This window comes from Eschscholzia californica, unplaced genomic scaffold, assembly GCF_041429995.1.
Source record: "Eschscholzia californica isolate CP2 unplaced genomic scaffold, dmEscCali1.0.p SCAF_2, whole genome shotgun sequence".
NCBI classification, from domain to species: domain Eukaryota; kingdom Viridiplantae; phylum Streptophyta; class Magnoliopsida; order Ranunculales; family Papaveraceae; genus Eschscholzia; species Eschscholzia californica.
This window is the reverse complement of record NW_028238309.1, coordinates 66,163,793-66,184,036: the sequence shown is the minus strand read 5'-3', so window position 1 is coordinate 66,184,036 and position 20,244 is coordinate 66,163,793. Positions and strand designations below refer to the sequence as shown.

General features: G+C 36.3%; 3 protein-coding genes across 5 annotated transcripts; 2 read left to right on the top strand and 1 right to left on the bottom strand.

Annotated features, from left to right (window-relative positions):
- Window positions 1–3,187: 3,187 nt before the first annotated feature.
- Window positions 3,188–5,735, top strand: LOC147560471 (uncharacterized). Its single transcript, XM_086659292.1, has 2 exons — window positions 3,188–3,223; window positions 5,427–5,735. Exons 1-2 carry the CDS (start codon window positions 3,188–3,190, stop codon window positions 5,733–5,735), a joined length of 345 nt encoding a protein of 114 aa, XP_086515418.1.
- Window positions 5,736–8,226: 2,491 nt separating this feature from the next.
- LOC147560470 (putative nucleoredoxin 2) lies at window positions 8,227–11,570 on the top strand. Of its 2 annotated transcripts, none has more exons than XM_086662618.1 (3): window positions 8,227–8,575; window positions 9,398–9,877; window positions 10,563–11,570. In XM_086662618.1, the coding sequence occupies exons 1-3, from the start codon at window positions 8,453–8,455 to the stop codon at window positions 11,190–11,192; spliced, it is 1,233 nt and encodes a 410-aa protein (XP_086518744.1). In that variant the 5' UTR covers window positions 8,227–8,452; the 3' UTR covers window positions 11,193–11,570. The 2 variants fall into 2 exon arrangements, with proteins under 2 accessions (XP_086518744.1, XP_086518743.1); XM_086662617.1 differs by having other exon boundaries at window positions 8,239–8,575; window positions 10,557–11,570.
- Window positions 11,571–12,043: 473 nt separating this feature from the next.
- Window positions 12,044–13,940, bottom strand: LOC147560469 (NEP1-interacting protein 2-like). Of its 2 annotated transcripts, none has more exons than XM_086662619.1 (4): window positions 13,757–13,940; window positions 13,183–13,325; window positions 12,997–13,080; window positions 12,044–12,358 (listed from the first exon to the last, which is right to left on the bottom strand). In XM_086662619.1, the coding sequence occupies exons 1-4, from the start codon at window positions 13,836–13,838 to the stop codon at window positions 12,224–12,226; spliced, it is 444 nt and encodes a 147-aa protein (XP_086518745.1). In that variant the 5' UTR covers window positions 13,839–13,940; the 3' UTR covers window positions 12,044–12,223. The 2 variants fall into 2 exon arrangements, with proteins under 2 accessions (XP_086518745.1, XP_086518747.1); XM_086662621.1 differs by having other exon boundaries at window positions 13,001–13,080.
- Between the last annotated feature and the right edge of the window lie 6,304 nt (window positions 13,941–20,244).

The window sequence follows — 20,244 nt, the reverse complement described above, 5'->3', positions numbered from 1 at the left end:
AGTAGGACCCTCAAAGGAGGTTAATATTTGCGAAAGCGAGACAATTTTGTCTAGGTAAAGAGATAGGGTACTGACGAATGAACAAACGACACTGTTATACAGAACCAATCTCATCTTGCATAAATCTAACTAGGGTTTATGTATCGTTACGTTTGTTAATTATGGGTGTTAGTGATGTAAACAACAATACAAGATAATTGAAGAGATCATAATACATTATGTGACATCACCATATTGTTTTGTTCAAGTACAGATGATTTGTAGTATGTGCAGTACATTTCATAAAATTCCAAAATATCTTTATCTTAAACAATGAGATGTCATCCAAGAACTAAACTATGTTTTTTTGTTGAAACAATGTCCTAAACCATAATTTAGTGATAAAGAAATTGCAACCTTTTAAAGGATGGTGCACAACTTGGCATTGCCCCAACCCTAGCATAAGAGGAAGAAAGTAATGAATAGGGAACGAGTGAGAGGGTGAAGTACTCCATATATTAGATGCCTTTTCATTTACCTTTTCAAGAAGTAGACTTGGTCTTTGGCTTCAAGAATTTTAGAGCCATTACTTTGCTACACCATAAATCTAACAAGATAAAACTAAAAGGTAATAAATAGAAGGGAGAAAATGAAGGGTTTGCTATTTCCCAAGGCAGCCTTACAAGGTGTCATCATTTTTGTTGTACAATTTTTGTTGTACATCCATGCTGACCTGATCTTATTTCGTTATTTTACGATACACAGAATGTAGATCAAATTCGTTATTATCATGATGGTTAACGTAATTCATTTCAATCTAAAAAAAAATTAAAAAAAACGGCTTTAAAAAACACAATTCAAAACAACTGCAACCTTCATATTATATTCCACTTCAATATTTTAACCGCGTCAAATTTAGTTTCCTTAATTAACATAATTTTTGCTATAAGCAATTCTAATTACAGACCATAACTAATATAAACAAATAAAAAAAAATCTTAAAAAATGTCATAGTGGTGGCTGATTATTTAAATTTTCTTAAATGTCTTGTGGCCTGTGGGAACAATTAATTTAATATAAAGCAATAGTTTTATTTTAATTTGAATATTTGATTTTCCATTCTAGTATCTATTTGTCCACTACAAACAAAGTGAGAGAAGTATGTACTGGTAGATTAGACTTGATCATGACTAAGTACTATACATATTTTTAATATACATTGAGAGGAATAGTAAATTGGTAAAAGAATCATGTTAAAATATGTGTTAGATCTAAATCGAGAATTTGTGATAATCTTTTACAATAGAAGACTAAATTATTAATGTTATAAGCACGTGGACCATGTGGTTCTTAATCGGAAGCTCCTTCTACTTGGGAATAAATTACGTCTAAGGTAAAATTAGCCGCCAGTCTACTTATTTCTTCTGCTTATTCTTCATTAAAATAGAAAGCGTCCAATAACCCATCAATTCATTTCATTAGTTAGAGGAACAACTATTTTTTCTTGAATATAACTTGTCTGAACTAAATGGACCAAAAAATCACCACAAATATACAACTCAGACGAAACAGACAAAAGCAAACGTTTTGAAATTTAACTCAAATAATTCAGACCCCAAGTCAGGTTTTATATTTCGGATGAAAAATTATCCAAGCGATTCACAAACCACATGAAACTGATTTTACAAGAAATCATTCACAAGCACTACTAAAAATTTCATCAAAATGAAAAACTATCAGAAAAGGAGAATGTTCGTCCCAAGTTTTAAAGACGCCGCGAGTGTTGAGTTACATCTCCAAAGAGGCTGTCTTTAGAATTAGTTTTGAGAAACAAGAGAAACGTTTATGGGCTTAATCAAGCTCAAATTACTTGACCCTCATTTTCAACTTTTTTTTGGAAAGGTAATATATGTATCCATGTCTCGACCCAAGACCTCCTACAGGCTACAGGTACAAATTAACTTTGTAACCACTTCAGCTAAGGAATACTGACATGATCTATCGACACGGAGGCAAGACCATATAGTGGTATTCACCTCTTTCACTGAATGAAGGTTTTAACGAGATGTTATGCGGTTCTTAGTTCGTAAAAGTGGTCAGGGCGGAGTTATGAGTCTGAATTAGCGGGTCGAAGTGGTTCCAGTTTTATGGCTTTAAAAGGTCTGAGTACCCCAGTAAGCTTGTTCGCTTGCGCCCATAAGGAACCCGAGGTAGGTGATCACTTCACCAATGGAGCTTGGGCTTCTTCCAAGTTAACAGTTTATGGAGTCTAGATTTTGAAGTTGATGGCACTTCTGAGTGGATGTAGCAAAATTGGGGTGTCTATAGAACTTTCCTATAAAGCTCCAGTTTCATCGGCCTAGTGATGCTCTCATTATCTGGGCTACATAACTAGGCCCAATGTCCACGTTGAGGTGGTTGTATTCGGATGTAAAGTTCTAAAGGCGCCCTGTTTAAACATGACCTCTTTGAGCTTATGGGGGCGCCTTAGTAGTAACAGGTACGCCTATAAAATCTCCCCTCTTCTCATTATGAGTACCAGATTTTCACCAACTCCGTTCGGCGCAGTAGACCCTTCTTGGCTAGCGCCTTCACAGAACAAACAAATAAGTTTGAACTACAACTTGAGTCGAAGAACTTAGCTTTAACATTCTGTACGGGGAATGTTGGATTTGGTAGTTTTGATTATCTTTTATTTTATCAAATGGAAAGCTTATAATAGTTGGAAATTGGTAGTTTTTGCAACTACTCCATTTTTTCCTCGTAATATTAAATGATTTAAACAACCTCCTTTGTTCTCGTAGTTTTTCCCTTGTTTCCCCAAAATTACTTAAAGAAATAAAAATTGTATCTTAAAAATTAGATTTGATCTTTTATCAAACTCTTAACAATAAGGGATGGTCTAAGTTATCTCTGGCATAAGCTTACGACGGGCCTATTTTATTATATAAGATGTGACATGTCTAGTGTTTGGTCTCGAAATGAAACTATAAAGAGAAAGAGAAATATGCTTTCCGAGTGCTTGTGCAATCACAAAACAATGAGATATTCCTTCACGCACCAACTTTATCTCTTATGTTTCTTAGGAGACTAATCTAAATTTGAGCTTAGATTCCCCAGTTAGCTATAATCCTAGCTTTCTAGGATTCCCAATTCTCTACGATTGTAAGAAACTTTTAAGAACCCAACGGTTCTCAATAACTAAGAGATGCATTCGTATGCATTAGAATTGGATTCCACTCAGGTACCACGAGTACATGATTAGACCTTGGCCCAAGAGTTCAAGGTTCTAATATGTAAACATCGCTAGGGTTATCACACACGACCTCCCATTGATAAAAATCAAAATATTATGCACAAAGTACACCATCTCGTTTGCAAAAAAGTTGTGATATTCTTACTCCGTTAGACTCCAAGCAAAATCCTTATCTTCCCATCTAAATTTTTGGATCTAAATTTTAATGTTGAGTTCCTATCGAACATTGGGGCCCTATAGCGGACAACTGGACAAGGGCACCTTTGTATAGAAAATGAGATTTGATCGGTAAGGATAGGTGTCATTGTTTTATAAAGTGAAATATTTGCCCTACAAACACAGATGAAATCATAGCACTTTCTTAAGAGTGAACGAATGAGTTTGATGTGACTAGTGAAATGGAACCCCACTCATAGCTGTATTGTGGGCACCAGCATTATTGGTAAGGCAACTAAGGCCAACATAAGATATAAGTCATCATCCAACAAAATCTCAATCAAACACAAAATTACATGCTCATCTAGCCTACTTTATATGATAACTAAGCCAAAGATTCACTAGTTCTTTCAAAAAGATTTGTCGGATACAAAAAAAGTAATCCAAGAAAATAATTTAAATAATATGTGTTATTGAGTATATTTTCATTTCAGATTAATCTCATTTATTTTCATTCAAAACGATTCGAGTATTATGGAGAATGAATCACAACAAGTGTGAGTTTTGAGTTGGGCCATAACGGAATAATTGACAGCGAATGAAAAATAGAAATGAAAAGGAGAAGATCACAATCGTAGTGTATCATTCAATTGATGTAATCAATCTTACTAGTGATAAGATCTCTCTATATACAAAGAAAGACAATTATACCAGAAACACTTAACGTGTAATAGAAAGGAATGTTAGCTACCGTCTAATAGACTTGACGATAATAACGATCACACTTCTTCATACGCCCAATGTACTGAAGCAGTCGAGCTTCATCTTTCTCTCCTATAAGTAGATTTCATTGTAGCGCGCCAAAATGACCTTAGCATAGAGTCTTACTCCACACATTGATAGTACTGAGTTATATCACTTACAAAGGGAGAGAACATGATGAAATGTAGTCAACAACATGAACCATCTTTCTTAATGAAACTTCCAAAAGGAACAAGGGAAAACCATTATTTTTCACATGAAAATAGACCTTCATCAAACATTGGGTTGTCCTTACCTAAACATTAATTGTCTATATCCCCAAACCCCATAAATAATTGAATGAAAACAAAAGAACCAATACACGTGTACCCATAAAATAAGTTTCAAAAAGATAATAAATATCCAAGATTTTATCTCTCTCAAGGAAAGTATTAAAGTAATGAAAGAATGAATGCGAACCATTCGATTAGTGTACTGGAAAGGCCAGATGTGGGGTCAAAAAGTGGAAGGTAGTCGAAATCATTTGAGTTAATTCCTATATGGCCCCCTACTTTGTGACCAGCTTCCTTTATGGCCCCCAAATTTTTGTAAATTCAAATATGGCCCCCTATTTTCATGGAAATGTCATAACTACCCTTCCCATTAATATATTTTCAAAATAAAATTAAAAACAAAAACTTAAATTCCACCTCACTTCCCTCTCCACCACTCATCTCTCTCCACGTCACCTATCTCTCCAACTCACCTCTCTCTCTCTCTCCAAGTCAGCACTCTCATGACTTCAAACTTAAAAAAAAAAAAAAAAAAAAAAAAATTTTTTTTCACTCACCTATCTCTCTCTCTCCAAGTCAGCACTTCATGAAGGTCGCAGGCCGGAAAATTTTCCGGCCGGCGACCTTCAAACTAAAAAAAAAAAAATATATATTTTTTTTTCACTCATCTCTCTCTCTCTCTCTAAAGATTCCGGCGAAGGGGGTTTCCCTTCGCCGGAATCTTTAGAGAGAGAGAGAGATGAGTGAAAAAATAAAGGTGCCTCTATTGACTAACCATATGCAACTAAAGAAATATTTTCGAAACTGAAACTTGAAGCTACTCCAAGTCCAACAAAACTTTTTGTAATGTCCAAATCACACCATCCTCTACCAAGAAGTTTAGCTGATAATCAAAACAAACTAGGGCAAGTTACATAATAGCTTCCAACTTATGACCGATTTGGTTGTTTCACTATGGGTCATGTCGGCCTAATGATATATAAACTGTTTCGTATGTGTAGATTCGGATATACACGGCTGAATGTGTCTTAGCTGAACTGGAGAAATCAAAGTTAGAGTACTTACAAGCTTCAATAGCAGTAATTAGCACAAAGAAATTAGTGATCCCTGAACTTCTGCTACAAAATTTGCTTGATTTTGCAATAGATGTCGATTCTTTGATCGAATGGATTTGGCACCAGCTACCCACTTCTTGTTCTTTAAGGAAATTAATGGTGGATTTTCTTAGAGGTCATAGCAGTGGCACAATATCTCACATTGTCGAAAAAATGCCATACGATTTCGAATTCCAGTACCTGTTATCTGTTTAATGTTTCTGTAAAAGTAGCAAAGAAATCTAATGTAATGGGTTGAATGAATTGGTTTGCGTTCAAGCATTTGCTTGTTGTTTGTTTCCATTTCAAAACTTTTATTAAAATAGTTACTAAAGATTTGATAATTCATATGAACTCATACTTAAAGATGAAAGATTAAACAACCCACTTCTTCAACAGAACAGACCAGATCTGTTGAAGAACAGGCCGATCTGGTCTGTTCTTCAACAGACCAGATTCCGGCGAAGGGAAACCCCCTTCGCCGGAATCTTTAGAGAGAGAGAGAGATGAGTGAAAAAAAAAAAATTTTTTTTTTTTTTTTTAGTTTGAAGGTCGCCGGCCGGAAAATTTTCCGGCCGGCGACCTTCATGAAGTGCTGACTTGGAGAGAGAGAGAGAGGTGAGTGAAAAAAATAATTTTTTTTTTTTTTTTTTAAAGTTTGAAGTCATGAGAGTGCTGACTTGGAGAGAGAGAGAGGTGAGTTGGAGAGATAGGTGACGTGGAGAGAGATGAGTGGTGGAGAGGGAAGTGAGGTGGAATTTAGGTTTTTGTTTTTAATTTTATTTTGAAAATATATTAATGGGAAGGGTAGTTATGACATTTCAATGAAAATAGGGGGCCATATTTGAATTTACAAAAATTTGGGGGCCATAAAGGAAGCTGGTCACAAAGTAGGGGGCTATATAGGAATTAACTCAAATCATTTTGTTGTATTGATATGACTTAATATACCATACCAATATAATATATCATATAGTATATAATATGTAAACTAGTCCCCCTTCTAACTTCTATACATTTGACATGTGTCATGTACTAAATTTTTTTTTATTGAAGGGACCCTACCCTAAACAAAAAACTGAATCAAAAAATAAGCAAATCTTCTAAACAAAAATCGAACTATGATTGTCTAACTCTAATTACACCCCTTTTATCATCGTTCACGATCTTCTTAAGTTCCTCCGGTAATTTAGTTTGTAACATTTCCAAATACCCTCCAGTTGGTCGCTTCTTTGATGGGAAGTCTGCATGCTGATTAATCTCTCTAAACACATGTTTGATCGAGCATTCTTCAAACTGTCCCCATAAAGTCCGAATCTCTTTAACTAACCGTGCAGTCTGCCAAGGAGGTGATTTCACAATATTGGCCAGGATGGAAACAGTCAGCGCCGAGTCAGTTGCCAATTGGACTCGTTTCCTGCCAAATTTATGGGCTAGCTGGAGACCTGATCGGATTCCTTGAAGTTCATGAGTTAGCACTGATAGCCTGTTCAACGTAAAGGCAGCAAAAACAACTATTACGTCGCCTTGGGCATCTCTGATGATAGCTCCAAACCCAGCAAAGGAGGAATCATAAGCTCCATCGGTTGGCTTCTGGTCCCTGCCATTTACATGCTTTGGAACTCTTTTGAGCCAATGAAATTATTAGGTTAAACCGATCTAATATTTGGGTAGCATCACTCGTTGCGACTGATTTGCGTTTCCAGACCATGGCCTTCATTTGCACATTTCTGATCACGTCTCTCAATACCACTGTTGTTGGTCTGTTCTCGCTTCTGAAAACTCGATTATTTTGTTCCTGCCAAATATGATAGACATAAGTTGTGAAGGTTAGACTCCCCAACCGACCAAGGATCGAGTTTTCTCGAAATTCATTCACACACCATTCAATTTCTTCAGCCCAAACTCCTGAGTGATTTCGGTTAATGCCCAACAATGATAACAATTCAGTCAAGATTGTTATCGAATAAGTACACTGGAACAGTATGTGTTCATCGGTTTCTATACCCGACTGGCAAAGTGGACAGACCTCATCCACTTCGAGGTTCCATGTGCGTAGTTTGGCCTTCGTTTTTACTCCCCGTTTGAGTGCAATCCATGTTACAAAAGAGTATTTAGGGACTCCCTCTGTACACCATAACAATCTGGACCATGATGTTTGAACCCCTTTCCGTCTTATTGAGTTATAAGTATCTTTAACTGTGTAGTCTCCCGATGGTAAAACTTTCCAGACTACCTTGTCCTTGTCTAAACCCCCCATTTCTACCTCTTGCAGCCCATGAAGAATTTCATTTAGGTTATGTCTTAAGTAGTCAGGGAACTCACATTGCCCATTAATAAGGAAATTTGAAACTGTAGCGTTCTCGTTCAATTGCATCAAAAATCTTCCGTTAAATCGAAAATACTCAGCTAAGGACCCCTCAAGTTTTAGTAGTTGTCAATATTATTTTTGTTTTTGTCACTTGATAGTAGTATGGATGTTTGTTCTTGGCAAAGGCTCCACTAACTTCTGAAAAGCTCTCGGTACTTTACTAGGGTTGAGGATCCCCGCTTTCGCCGCCTCGCACAGATATATAGTGGGATCTCTCAAAAGATCTCGATATTTGCAAAACTTGAACGTACACCTGTAGTCCGGACTCCGGACGTTCTTGGGAGCGGTCCGGGAATCCTTTTCTTTATAATATGGTATATAATCTAGGCCCTCCTCTAAGTTCTATTCATTTGACACGTGTCCTATACTATTCTATATTGGTTGGAGGCAGTAATTTCCGTCTCATATCAAAAGTAGCTTTTTCTCTTACCCTTTCTATACCTTCACTCTGTTTAAATGTTGATCATTCATTTCTACCTTCAACTCAATTCCATTCACTTGTAAAGAGTTTTTAGAGTGAGAAACAAGTTTTAGAGAGAGAGAGAGAGAAAGAGTGAATAATATGACAATGGAAGCTTCAACTACAATCACTACTAATGTTGAAGAAAATAAGACCATTTCTTCTCCCTATCTCTTGTTGACATCTGAAACTAGAGATTTCTTGATTTCTCCTTCTGGGGATCAGGTATTTTCTGGTTTTTATAATTATTTGATTGATGGGTTTTGCTTATAATGTTCAAATTTTTCATCAATCTTTTTGAAAAAAAAAATGCTTAGTGGGGTTTTAAATTCTTAACTTTGTTGTTTATTGGTGGTAAGTAATTATTGCTTAATTGGGAAATATTCGAAGTAATGTTTCTTTAAAAAATAATCTTTCTTCATTCCAAATTTAGACTATTTGATCTAATTCTAATACTATGAGTTTATGCCCAAACTTTCACAAATTAGTGAAAGAGATGAAATGTATAGGGATCTAACAGAAGAATTGTTAACTCTCTGTCTCACTTGTGAAGTTGTGGACAAATGGAAGTTGTAGGTGGTGATCGTTTTCCGAATCAGACTTGTTTGAATACTCTGACTCATTAGACACAAAATCAGCTCAAATCAGTCTTTCTGACATCTTTCTGACCAGTCAGACATCAATAGACGGACCCAAACAGGCCATCTTAATTTTGAATCTGACTCTTACGAATTTGAATCGTCTGACTGATTAGACACAAAATCAGCTCAAATCAACTCTTGGGGCCAATCAGACATAAATAATTAGACAGACATAAAGAACCATTCTTAAATCGTGTACAAAACATTTCAGACCTCGAATCAGATTTCATATTTGACTAAGAGAAAAAAAAAAGCACTACCACATTAATATTGTATTATTATTATTTTTTATTTTTTATTTTTTTTGTTGAAATTGTATTATTATTTTGATAGAGAACTTTTACTGTTTTTCAGGAGTTATCTTATTTATTTTTGAAAAATGGTTGTGAAAATTAAAATTTTGCAGGTGAAAGTTGATGATTTAGAAGGAAAAACAGTAGGTTTATATTTCTCAGCAAACTGGTATCCTCAATGCCAGGATTTTACTCCAATATTATCAGGCATTTATAAGAAACTTAATGAACAAGGATCTAATTTTGAAGTAATATATATATCTTCAGATGAAGATATAACTTCATTTAAGAAGTTCTATGAAACTATGCCATGGCTTGCTATACCTTACCATGATGTTAAAACAAAGATGAGATTGAATGCAAAATTTCAAGTTGAGGGTATTCCTTCACTTATAATTTTGGATCAATTTGGTGAATCAATTCAAAGTGAGGGTGTTGAGTTAATTTATAGATATGGAGATAGGGCATTTCCATTTACTCTTGAGAGAGTTGTAGAGTTGGAAGATGAAGAGAGAGAAAAGCATGCATCTCAAACTATTGAAAAGCTTCTTTCAACTCAGACTAGAGATTTTGTTCTTAAACAAAATGAACAGGTATATATGGATTTTTTGTTTGTATGTTTTATATAGCATTTACAATTTATTCAAGATAGTGATCTTTTTGTTGGGGTTGTTTCTTTGCCCAATGTGGGATTATCTTATTAAGTTTGTAGACGTCCAACTCACAACCAATTAGGAACGAGTTGAGAGACCCTAGATATTATATTCTTTTTAATTTATAGGCCGAATCTTTTTGTTCATGTGGGACTATTCACTGCATGTGCTTTTTTACCGCGTGTCCTTTTGCTGAGTAACATGGGGTGTGTGCTCCCATTTTGGCCTAAGTCCGGTACCCTAATAAGTTTGTCAACATCTAACTTTGGCAATGAGTGGAGAGACCCTTAATAATATGTTCTTGGTCATGAGAGTACCCTCTGTCCACGTGTGACTATTATCATACGCCCAATCACAGTTAAGACCATTCTTTGAGTCTATCACCTTTTCTTTTGTCGAGTGAAGTGACTAGGTCTGGTCGTTCGGCCTATCACGAGTAGGCCCAGCATGATACCATATTAAGTTTGCTGACATCCAACTCAAAACCAATTTGGCAATGATTTGAGAGACGGTAGGTTTGGTATTCTTGGTCATGAGAGTACCCTTTGTTCATATGAGACTATTGTCGCAGTTTATACTAGTTGATCTCGCAGTTTCTAATAGTTGTTCTAAATGATAGTTGCAGGTACCAATTTCTGAATTGGTTGGGAAAACAGTTGGTTTATACTTCTCAGCCTTGTGGTGTCCACCGTGTGAAAAATTCACACCGAGATTAGTCGACGTCTATAACAAACTAAAAAGTAATGAAAAGGATTTTGAGATTGTCTTCATCTCGATCGATAGAGACGAAGATGGATTTGCTAATTGTTACGGGACTATGCCATGGCTCGCTTTACCTTACGATGACGAAACGACTAAAGCACTAATAAGGTATTTCAATGTTCAAGGAATTCCTAGTTTGATCATTATTGGGCCTGATGGAAAGACAGTAACAAAAGAAGGAAGGAACCTGATTAACTTGCATTTAGACATGGCTTATCCTTTCACAAGAGATCAACTTCGAAGGATACAAAAAAAATTAGATGAAGAAGCCAATAACTACCCGGGAACTTTCAAACATATCAAGCACCCACATGAACTGAATTTGGTCTCAGCAAGTTCTGGAGGAGGCCCCTTTATCTGTTGTGAGTGTGATGAACAAGGTTCCGGTTGGGCCTACCAGTGCATGAATTGTGGGTATGAGATCCATCTAAAATGTATTCAAGAAGTTAGCGAAGATGAACGAAAGAAGGAAGAAGCTAGTAATGTTAACTAGGTTCCTGCTTGTAGCAATGGAAAATGAAGAAAGAATGGAGTTTTGTACAGTAAGTAAATCGGCCACTAAGTGACCAGCATAAATCATCTCAATCAATCTAGAGAGAACTAAGTAATGAGATTCTCTCTCAAGATGAGGACTTGAAGTCTAATAACCATGAAATTAGGTACCCTTATGTGTGCTTTTGTGTGTAACTCTAAGTGTATACTTAGAGCTTATTAGAATAACTTGTTTAAGAACTTAAGTTTCTATTCTACGGGCCTAGGGCGATGAAGCCACTTGCGTACGTGCCCACGCATGTGTCTTATGTTATATTTAGGTAATCTGATATGTGAAAGTAATGTTGATGATTATTAATAACATTTGTTGAGTTCTTTTGATCGGTGTTTGTTGGATCTTGATGTGATACATTCATCCATGACTATTTTCCATGTCTTAAATGTGTTCGATAGATTCCCATATGTTAGGTCGTCTTTGTTGTGTGGACGCCTTAATATTAAGAAAAACTGAGGCGCCACCACCAGTCCACCACCCCCACTCCCACAACCAATCTATTATCGGAGTTAGTCCGTTGTGATAGGGGATGAGAGAAAGTCTCACCTCTTGAGTATTGAACGAGTTCTTGGGTTGAAAGAGGCCCAAGACCTTTCGGGCCGAGGAAGGCCTAAGACTACAGCACAAATGGTATCAGAATCCAGGTTTACCGAGTGGCGGAGTCCTTCCGAACCCACTGGGGAGGGTGGAGATAAGTCTTTCAGATGGAGCTTGGTTTGAGAAGAATCGTTAATGGAGCTTCCATTATGTCTTTGTGTCGAAAGTTGTTATAGAGATCAAAAGTTATAAACAACACATTCTGTAAATTCATATTGATACAAATTGATGTTCACATATTACATGTTTCAAGATTACATTAAAATGAAAGAAATTTCTCTGTTGGAGATGGCCTTCTATGTTTTCAGTTCTAATTCGATTCTTTTTCGTACGAATTCTGTGTTTCCTTAGGGTTTAGTGGATCATAGGGAAACACAATCTTAATGTGAGTATTGAACATCCTGTCTACAAACAGGGCAAGATTGTTGTATGACTAGCCATCCTTCTATACAGAGAAAATGAAAGAAATGTTTACATTTTGGAAGTTCTCTTGCACTTTCACCCTCTTTGAAGTCCTAATTCAATCAAAACCAAGCAATAGTCATATATATACTCAACACTATAAATCTAGAGAGAGATGTGAGAATAGTTTCACATGAGAGCAATGCGATCTAGCAACCAATAATATAAGGTCTAGGTCCTCCCCACTCATTGTCATTTGGTTTTGAGTTAGATGACCACAAACTTAACATGGTATCAGAGCTAAGTCCACACGTGATAGACTTAAAAGCCATACGTGCTCCACATCACCCGAAAGAGAAAAAAATACATGCTAGGCTCAAACAACGCCATACGTGAGAGGATGTGTGAGAATAGTTCCACATGGGAGAAGGGTGATTTAGCAACCAATAATATAAGGTCTAGGTCCTTTGAGTTGGATCACCGCAAACTTAACGAGAGAGAGAGAGAGGGAGAGAGAGTTGCCTGCAAGCAAATTGAGCAAGAGACACTATAACCACATGCATCCATTGTGTTGCTAAGAGTGATTGTGAACTTGGGTAGTCTGTCAACAAAATTAGGAGGCATTCCTCTGCTCACATTAATGTCGAAAATATCTGATTTATCGAAATTGTACTAGTTCATCATTAATGGTGGTGTTAATGTAAGTTTAATTACTTCAATCTAATGTTTTTTTTCTAAAATGAAGACTAACTTGCCATTGATATGCCTTGAGCATTGCTGGACAAACCCACTCCCTGAATATTTTCCCATTTATTAGGCTACCAAACATCCCTATCTGCACATATACACAAACTTTAGGGCTTAGGGCAAAATAGTCATTTAAGATTATTTCGGAAAGTTGTTTACTTGTTTATTGGATGTCATCTAAATAACTAACCTTTGATGATGATGATTTCCCATTAAGGAAAGATTCAAACAACTCAACAGCAACAACAGCACCAGCAACACCACCAATTCCTGCTCCCCTCACAAACCCTGTTTCTGTTGTTTGTCCTATTAATGCTCCTGTAATTACTCCCACTATTGCCCCCCTTCACCCAAATTATTCAATCTTTAGTCCAACAATTTTAATATAATTACTCTTTCAGTTGATATATATGTCTTAGTATTACCCGAAAAAGTCGGCCGAATTCCTTTTTAAACCAAGGCGGACTACTAGATTTCGCCTAAGAGTAACGTTAGAAAACGAAAACAAAGAAAAAAAAAAGATTCTGGGCAGAAATCCTATGTGGGCATGTGGCTTGCCGTAATTTACACTTCACTTGATGAAATAATCAGAAGAGCACAAATTACAGCAAATCACAAAAGATTTCTGTCGAAAGTATGGATTTTTCTTGATCTCTAGAATCTGTCTCAGATTTCTGCCTACATTTTTGGGGGCAATCATTAGAGAGAGAGAGAGGGGGGGGGGGGGGGGGGGGGGGGGGGGGAGCTTTAGCAAAGAAACCTACCCAGAGCAAAAATGCAGGTGAATCCAGCAATTACAGATTTTCTCAACATTCTCAACAAAACCTCAGCTCCAAACCCACCCATCTCTCACTCTCTACTAAACCAATAACCTTCCACAAACCCACTTTTTTGAGAGAGAAAGATGTCTAGAGAGAGAGAGGGAGAGAATGTGTCTTTAGGCAATTTGTGAATATGAAACAAGTAGAGAAGCATTTTAAATAGGTAAACTGTGAAGCTATAAGAGCATTTAAGTGAGTTTTATTAGAGCATCTCCAATGGGACACTCAATCTCTAACACTTAGGTGTCGTTTGGCAACACTAAAATAAGTTACTTTTTTACTTATTTAAGTAGAAAAGTCAAAAAGTTAGTTTGGTACGCAAAAATTACTGACTTCATTTAAGTTAAAATTTGACTTTTTCTTGAAGTTAAAATTTTTAGCTTTTGACTTCAAAGTAAAGTAACTTTTCTTTGAGACATGCATGAATTTTACTTGACGATTTTTTTTGTCTATCTCGCTCCATTACCACAACTAAACTTCTACCATACCATTCTACCCTCACCACCACCACAACAAGCATTGCACCTCCCCCACCACCCTACCTCAACTACCACCACCACACCTTAACCACCACCACCTTCGTACCACCACCATACACCACCACACCTCGACAATAACTACTTCATAGCTCCACCACCACCACCATCACCGTACCTTCACCACCACCGCCTTACTTTCACCGCCACCACCACCACCGTACCTTCACCGCCACCACCACCACCACCGTCCTTCACCGCCACCACCACCAACATACCTTCACCACCACAGGGCCTTCACCACCACCATCATACCTGCATCGTTACCACCTACATATCCTATCCACCACCTTTACCACCATCACCGTACCACCTCCACCATAACTCCGTCACTATCACTCACATACCTTATCCACCACCACCACCACCGTATCCCAACCATCACCGTATTTCCACCATCAAACTTCCACCACCGCCATACTTTCACTATCATCGCCACCATCATACCTCCACCACCACCTCTGCCACCATCATACCTCTCTACCACCACCACCACCATCAAATCTCAACCACCAGCACACCCCATAACTATACCTTCATGGCACCACCACTACCACCAATATCACCACTACTTTGCATACATGAGTAATCGTGGAAATCATAAATAAATTCAATTAAAATCAAGTATCTCTATGAAAAAGAAAAATAAAGTTATCAAAAGTAAATTGAGTTACCAAACTAACTTTTTGACTTTTTTACTTATAAGTAACATTTTTGCCAAATATATTTTTGAAACATTTTTACTTTTTTAAAGCAAAAGAACTTCTACTACAAGTAAAAGTACTTCTACTTTTGGTTGCCAAACGACACCTTAGAGTGCCACATATGACTTTTTGGAATTTTTGTTTAAAAACCATCTCCAATGGAACACTTTGTTAGACACTATAATATGAGATGGACACATTTATTAGAGAGTGTCTAGAGAGAGAAACTCTAAAATGAGAGTGTCTACTTGAGACTCTCTAAGTGTTACTTTATCATTCCAACCAATAGAAAACCTTGTTTTTCAACTACAATTTATCTCTCTGTCCGCCTCTCTCTGCCTCTCTCTCTCTCTCTCTAACTAAAACATAAACCACAATGAACCCTAAATACTTAACCATTGAAACTAAACACTCATCTCATTATTTAATTTATCATCCTACAATTTACTTCTTCATGTGGGTTAAGAGTGATGACGAATATGGTTGGTAAAATTGTTTCTCTAATCTGCTTCTACTGTTCTTCTTCTTCATGTGGGGTATGAGTAAAGACAATAAAAGATTGTGTAGTTTGTTTTTCTTTTTTCTTATATGAGATTCAAATGGGTGTATTTTGTTAAATGATGATGATGATGATATGAATTTTTTTATTTTTAAGGTTGTAATTTTGTTTATTATTTTGACAGTAATGTTAATCTAGGGTTTAATCTCCTTTTGAAGATTTGTTATTATGGAAATTTAGGGTTTGTTCTAGGGTTTAATAAATCAGATCTGTTCGTATGAAGATGTAGGGTTTAAGATCTTTTTGTAGTCTAAGTTTTCCTAAATTTCTAGTTTAGGGTTTCACCCTATGATAATCTCTCTCCTTCCCTCTCTGGTAATCCCATATAGTTGAGTTTCAGTAAAAATTTGATCCTGGGTTTTAATTTTTAGGATTTCAATAACTCAATCTAAAGATTATTAGTAGTTTCTTGTTGTATGTTTTGTTTATTTTTTCATTTCATGGCTTCTTCAACCATACTTCTTAATGGACCTGGAAATCTCACACTCATCACTCCAAATTGATTAGGTTTTCTTAGATCAAATTTTAATGGAAAATCAATACCCAAACTGGGTTTTATTTCTTATAATAGAAAGAGTTCAAAATCAAGAATTACTAGTACCAACAAAATTTCTTTTTATTAAAGAATTGTTTTTTTTTAATATTTTTTAAGTCTCAAAAACCCGAGCCCGTTGGAACCCGCTCGGGCAGCCGGGCTCGGACGGGCTACGGGCACCAATATGGCGTGTTTTGTCCGGCCCGATCCGCCCGACTCCCTACTGCGGGCTCGACTTATCCAAGCCCGATCCGCCCGAGCCCGGCTCATTCTTGCCCGAACCCGTCCGAGCAACAGAATTTCTAATTAGTGAGTTTTTTTTGGTTGAAATTAATAAGAGTTGATGAGAAAAAGTGACATCAAATTCAGCCTAAAATTTGTTAGAAGAAGGAGAGAGACAGACAGAGTGACATCCAATTGTCCAAAACAAGGTGCTATGATTGTTATTTGGTTTATTAGTTCTGTGGGCTAAGGAATTCTTAAGAAGGAAATATTTGTATGGGTCTCTTGTTAAAGAAAAGCAACTTGCTCTTTCCAACTACAATTTTGCACTTTCAACAAAAAAAAAAAACTACAATTTTGCATTTTTTTCATCAAAAAAAAAACTACAATTTTGCATTTAAACCTCTTGTTTATTTTTATTTTTCCTATGAATTGGACTCTTTTAAATATAAATAAGCGACTCAGATGGAACCCAATCAATTTAAATTAATTATTCAGATAAGTCATACATAAACAACCAGTCTATAATCTAACAATCCATTCAGACTAAGGTGCTGTTTGTTTTTTAAATTTTTCAGATCTGAAATCTGAATTGGAATTCAATTCAGATTTCAGATGTTTGATTTTGTATTTAGGTAAATCTGAATTTTTTTCATGTCTGAATTGGTTGAAAAGAAGTCCATACATTTCAGACTTCAAAACAAGTCTGAAATGTGAGTCCAAGATCTGAAAATTCGGAAAAGACACATATACCCCTGCTGAACTTTAAAATACATAGTTATATCCATCTTTTTGCCACCACCACCACCACCACCGTTAAGATCAGAACACCACCACCACCGTTAAGATCGGAACACCACCACCACCACCGTTAAGATCGGAACACCACCACCACCGTTAAGATCGGAACACCACCACCACCACCGTTAAGATCGGAACACCACCATTAAGACCGAAACACCACCACCACTAAGATCGGAACACCACCATCGCTACCTCCACCACTAAGATCGGAACACCACCACCGCTACCACCACCAGGACTATAACACCACCACTAAGCCCAGAACACCACCACCATTAAAGATGATCGTCTTGTGCTTCATCATGCACTCAAGTAACCAAAATAACCCACCCCTAAAGTGGAGAAAGTTGATCATGATAACAATGAAACCCGAAAATATTAATCATGTTAACTATGAAACCATGAAAACCCCCGAATTATATTTAGAACCCAGAAACCCTAAGACCAAACAAAATAATAAAAAGAGGGAGAAAGAGATGGGAATTTAAATGGCTTGGGAATAGGACTTGTGGCTGAATCAAGAGAATCAAAATCCTTAAGATACAAATCTTTAATTTATGATCAGCATCAAACTCATCAAGAAAGACTCTTCCTTTGGGTTTTAATGGAACTGATAAAGAGAAAGAGGGACAGAGAAAAAGACACCGAACCCTCGCCGGATCTGGCGAGGGTTTCACTTCGTTGATATCTTAAGAAAGAGAGATGGACTGACTGCTGAGTGAGAAGAGATTGAACCCTCGCCGGTTCTGGCGAGGTTCACTTTTGCGATCTGTATAGAGAGAGAGATAGAGGGACTAAGGGAGAGGAACTGAGAGAGAGAGAGAGGGAATGAACACTCACCGGATCTTCACCGGTTCTTCGCCGGATATTCGTTAGGAGAGAGAGATGGAGAGAGAGAAATGAAGAGTTATGAACCTGATTAGGGTTTGGTTTTCTTTTCTAGTCAGAGGTATAGATATTAGGTTAGAGGGAGATACAAATTAGATTTAAATATATCATAGAGGTACAAAAGTCAAAAACCTATTCAGACCTAACAATTCAGATTTGAAAAACAAACATCTAACTCGTATTCAGATTCATGCATATTCAGATTCAGTCATTTCAGTTCAGCAAATTCAGATTCAGAAATTTCAGATTCAGACACAAATGAAAAAACAAACAGCACCTAAATGTAAACATTACATTTGATTTAAAAAAAACGGACACTGCTTCCACGATTGTTTAATCTTAGATCCTATTATTTCAGCACATATCCATCAAAGAACATAAAAACCATAATGAAGATACACTATTAGTGGTCTATGCATAATGCCAAGTAGGAATATACAGGCAATTAGAGAATAGAATTGATGGGTCACTACTGAAATTCTTCATTACTTACTTTCTAATGTGGTGATTTTCAAGAGAATAGCCCCCAAATTTTTTTCATAGCTTTCTCCAAGTAGCTAATATCTTTGCAGTGGTAATGTCAGACTAAATTAATTTTTTCAGATATCATTTGATAATGGATTGAAATTTTGAGATACTAAAGTTACTTCTTAATTAGTAATCTATTGATCTTAGTGTAGTATTAATTACTTAGTCACATGTTTCAAATACTTGGTTCAACCTTTGACTTATGTTATTATGTAGATTTTGAGTTAAAATAACATTTTCCTTGTTAATCAAGAACAATGTTTAATGTCCATAAGTTAATATGTTTACATGTTAAAATAGGATAGCTTAAAAAATTAACTATTGAAATATACATAATCTAGTTATGCAGTTAATGTTGAAAGTATTGTGAATGTGGGTAGATTTCCAATCCGGTTTTTGACTCCTGGAGTCGTTTTCAGGCCCGTCACGAAATATTTGGACCGACCCATTTAGTTTATGTTCGTCCAATAGATCGGGTCTGCCGAAGTAGTGCTAATCTTTGTTGTCTGCAAGACTTCTGTTTTTAATGGATGTAATTGTTAGAATTAAAAATAGATGCGATGAGGCGATAAAACTAGAGCTTTCATTGAACTATACTAACTAAAACTCTAAAGATATATGTCACTTTCTTCTTTTTAGACTGAAAATCATCGCACCATTGTTTGTTGCGAGATAAATCTAATAATTGGAACTACATAAATGTCTTGCAGTCCATCTTATTTTGTTAGTAGGTCACATTCCTAAAAACCCAAATTGTATTTTGTAAACCCATGTTATTAATCAGTTTCCTCAACTTGGGGAATATGCTCCTCCAATTTTATATCAACAAGTCAGACTTAGATTCTATCAAATTTCATGTTATGTCATCATCAGACCCTATTAAATAAAGTTTATTTTAACATTCTTTTTAAACAAATCTTGTATAACTATCTAATTATCTATCTACTCTAATGTAAAGTCCACGTGTCATGATATTAGGATGTAATATTCTTGTTTGGAGTCTTTGTCATGGAACCAAAACCAATGGGCTTTGGTCACAAGGGGTTGTCCCCCCTTGTCCAGCTTTTCTCGTGGTCCCTTGCTCCTCTTGGTTGCTATTTGAAAGTTTCAACGTGCATCCCAGACTTTTCTTTTTCTCGGAAATCAAATAAAAAGAAAGTCTTCTCTTTTCAATTTAGATTTTTTTGTGCGAATAATATCTCAGAGGTATGTGCTTGGACAGGATTTAGAGAGAGTATATTCTGACCAGAATTCGACTTGAAAATCTATCTCACATACAGTTATTTCCCTCGCCTATCCTTCCTATGTATCTGAACTGCCACCACTTCTCTCTCATATCAAATTGGCTAGTGTGACCTTTTCAAGTTAAACCCCCAAAAAGAATGACCGAGTAATTGGTGATTGTGACATACATACAACATATCTAATGGAAATGAAGTCCTTTAATGTTTTACAATTCTCCCTGATCCATGGTATGTCTTGTAAGGCTATGATAATCTTTTATGCTCATAGATTGGCAAATCCAAATCGAATGTTATGGAGTAACTTCATCAATATAAAGAAGTCATGGATGGATTCTTGTATGTCTGTTGTTGTTTACTCTCTTTAATTTTTCCACGTTACATAGTCAAAATCGCTACTTCAAAATTTTTTAT

Excerpts from the sequence above, each read along its gene's own strand:
- LOC147560471 (XM_086659292.1), top strand. The coding sequence starts at position 3,188 with ATGCATTCGTATGCATTAGAATTGGATTCCACTCAG. Across the intron at positions 3,224-5,426 it reads TAGAATTGGATTCCACTCAG|ATTCGGATATACACGGCTGA; the intron begins GTACCACGAGTA and ends TCGTATGTGTAG.
- LOC147560470 (XM_086662617.1), top strand. The coding sequence starts at position 8,453 with ATGACAATGGAAGCTTCAACTACAATCACTACTAATGTTGAAGAAAAT. Across the intron at positions 8,576-9,397 it reads TTTCTCCTTCTGGGGATCAG|GTGAAAGTTGATGATTTAGA; the intron begins GTATTTTCTGGT and ends AAAATTTTGCAG. Across the intron at positions 9,878-10,556 it reads TTCTTAAACAAAATGAACAG|TTGCAGGTACCAATTTCTGA; the intron begins GTATATATGGAT and ends TCTAAATGATAG.
- LOC147560469 (XM_086662619.1), bottom strand. The coding sequence starts at position 13,838 with ATGGGTGGGTTTGGAGCTGAGGTTTTGTTGAGAATGTTGAGAAAATCT. Across the intron at positions 13,326-13,756 it reads CACCTGCATTTTTGCTCTGG|TGGGAGTAATTACAGGAGCA; the intron begins GTAGGTTTCTTT and ends GGGGGGCAATAG. Across the intron at positions 12,359-12,996 it reads TCAAGGCATATCAATGGCAA|GACTTCAAAGAGGGTGAAAG; the intron begins GTTAGTCTTCAT and ends TGATTGAATTAG.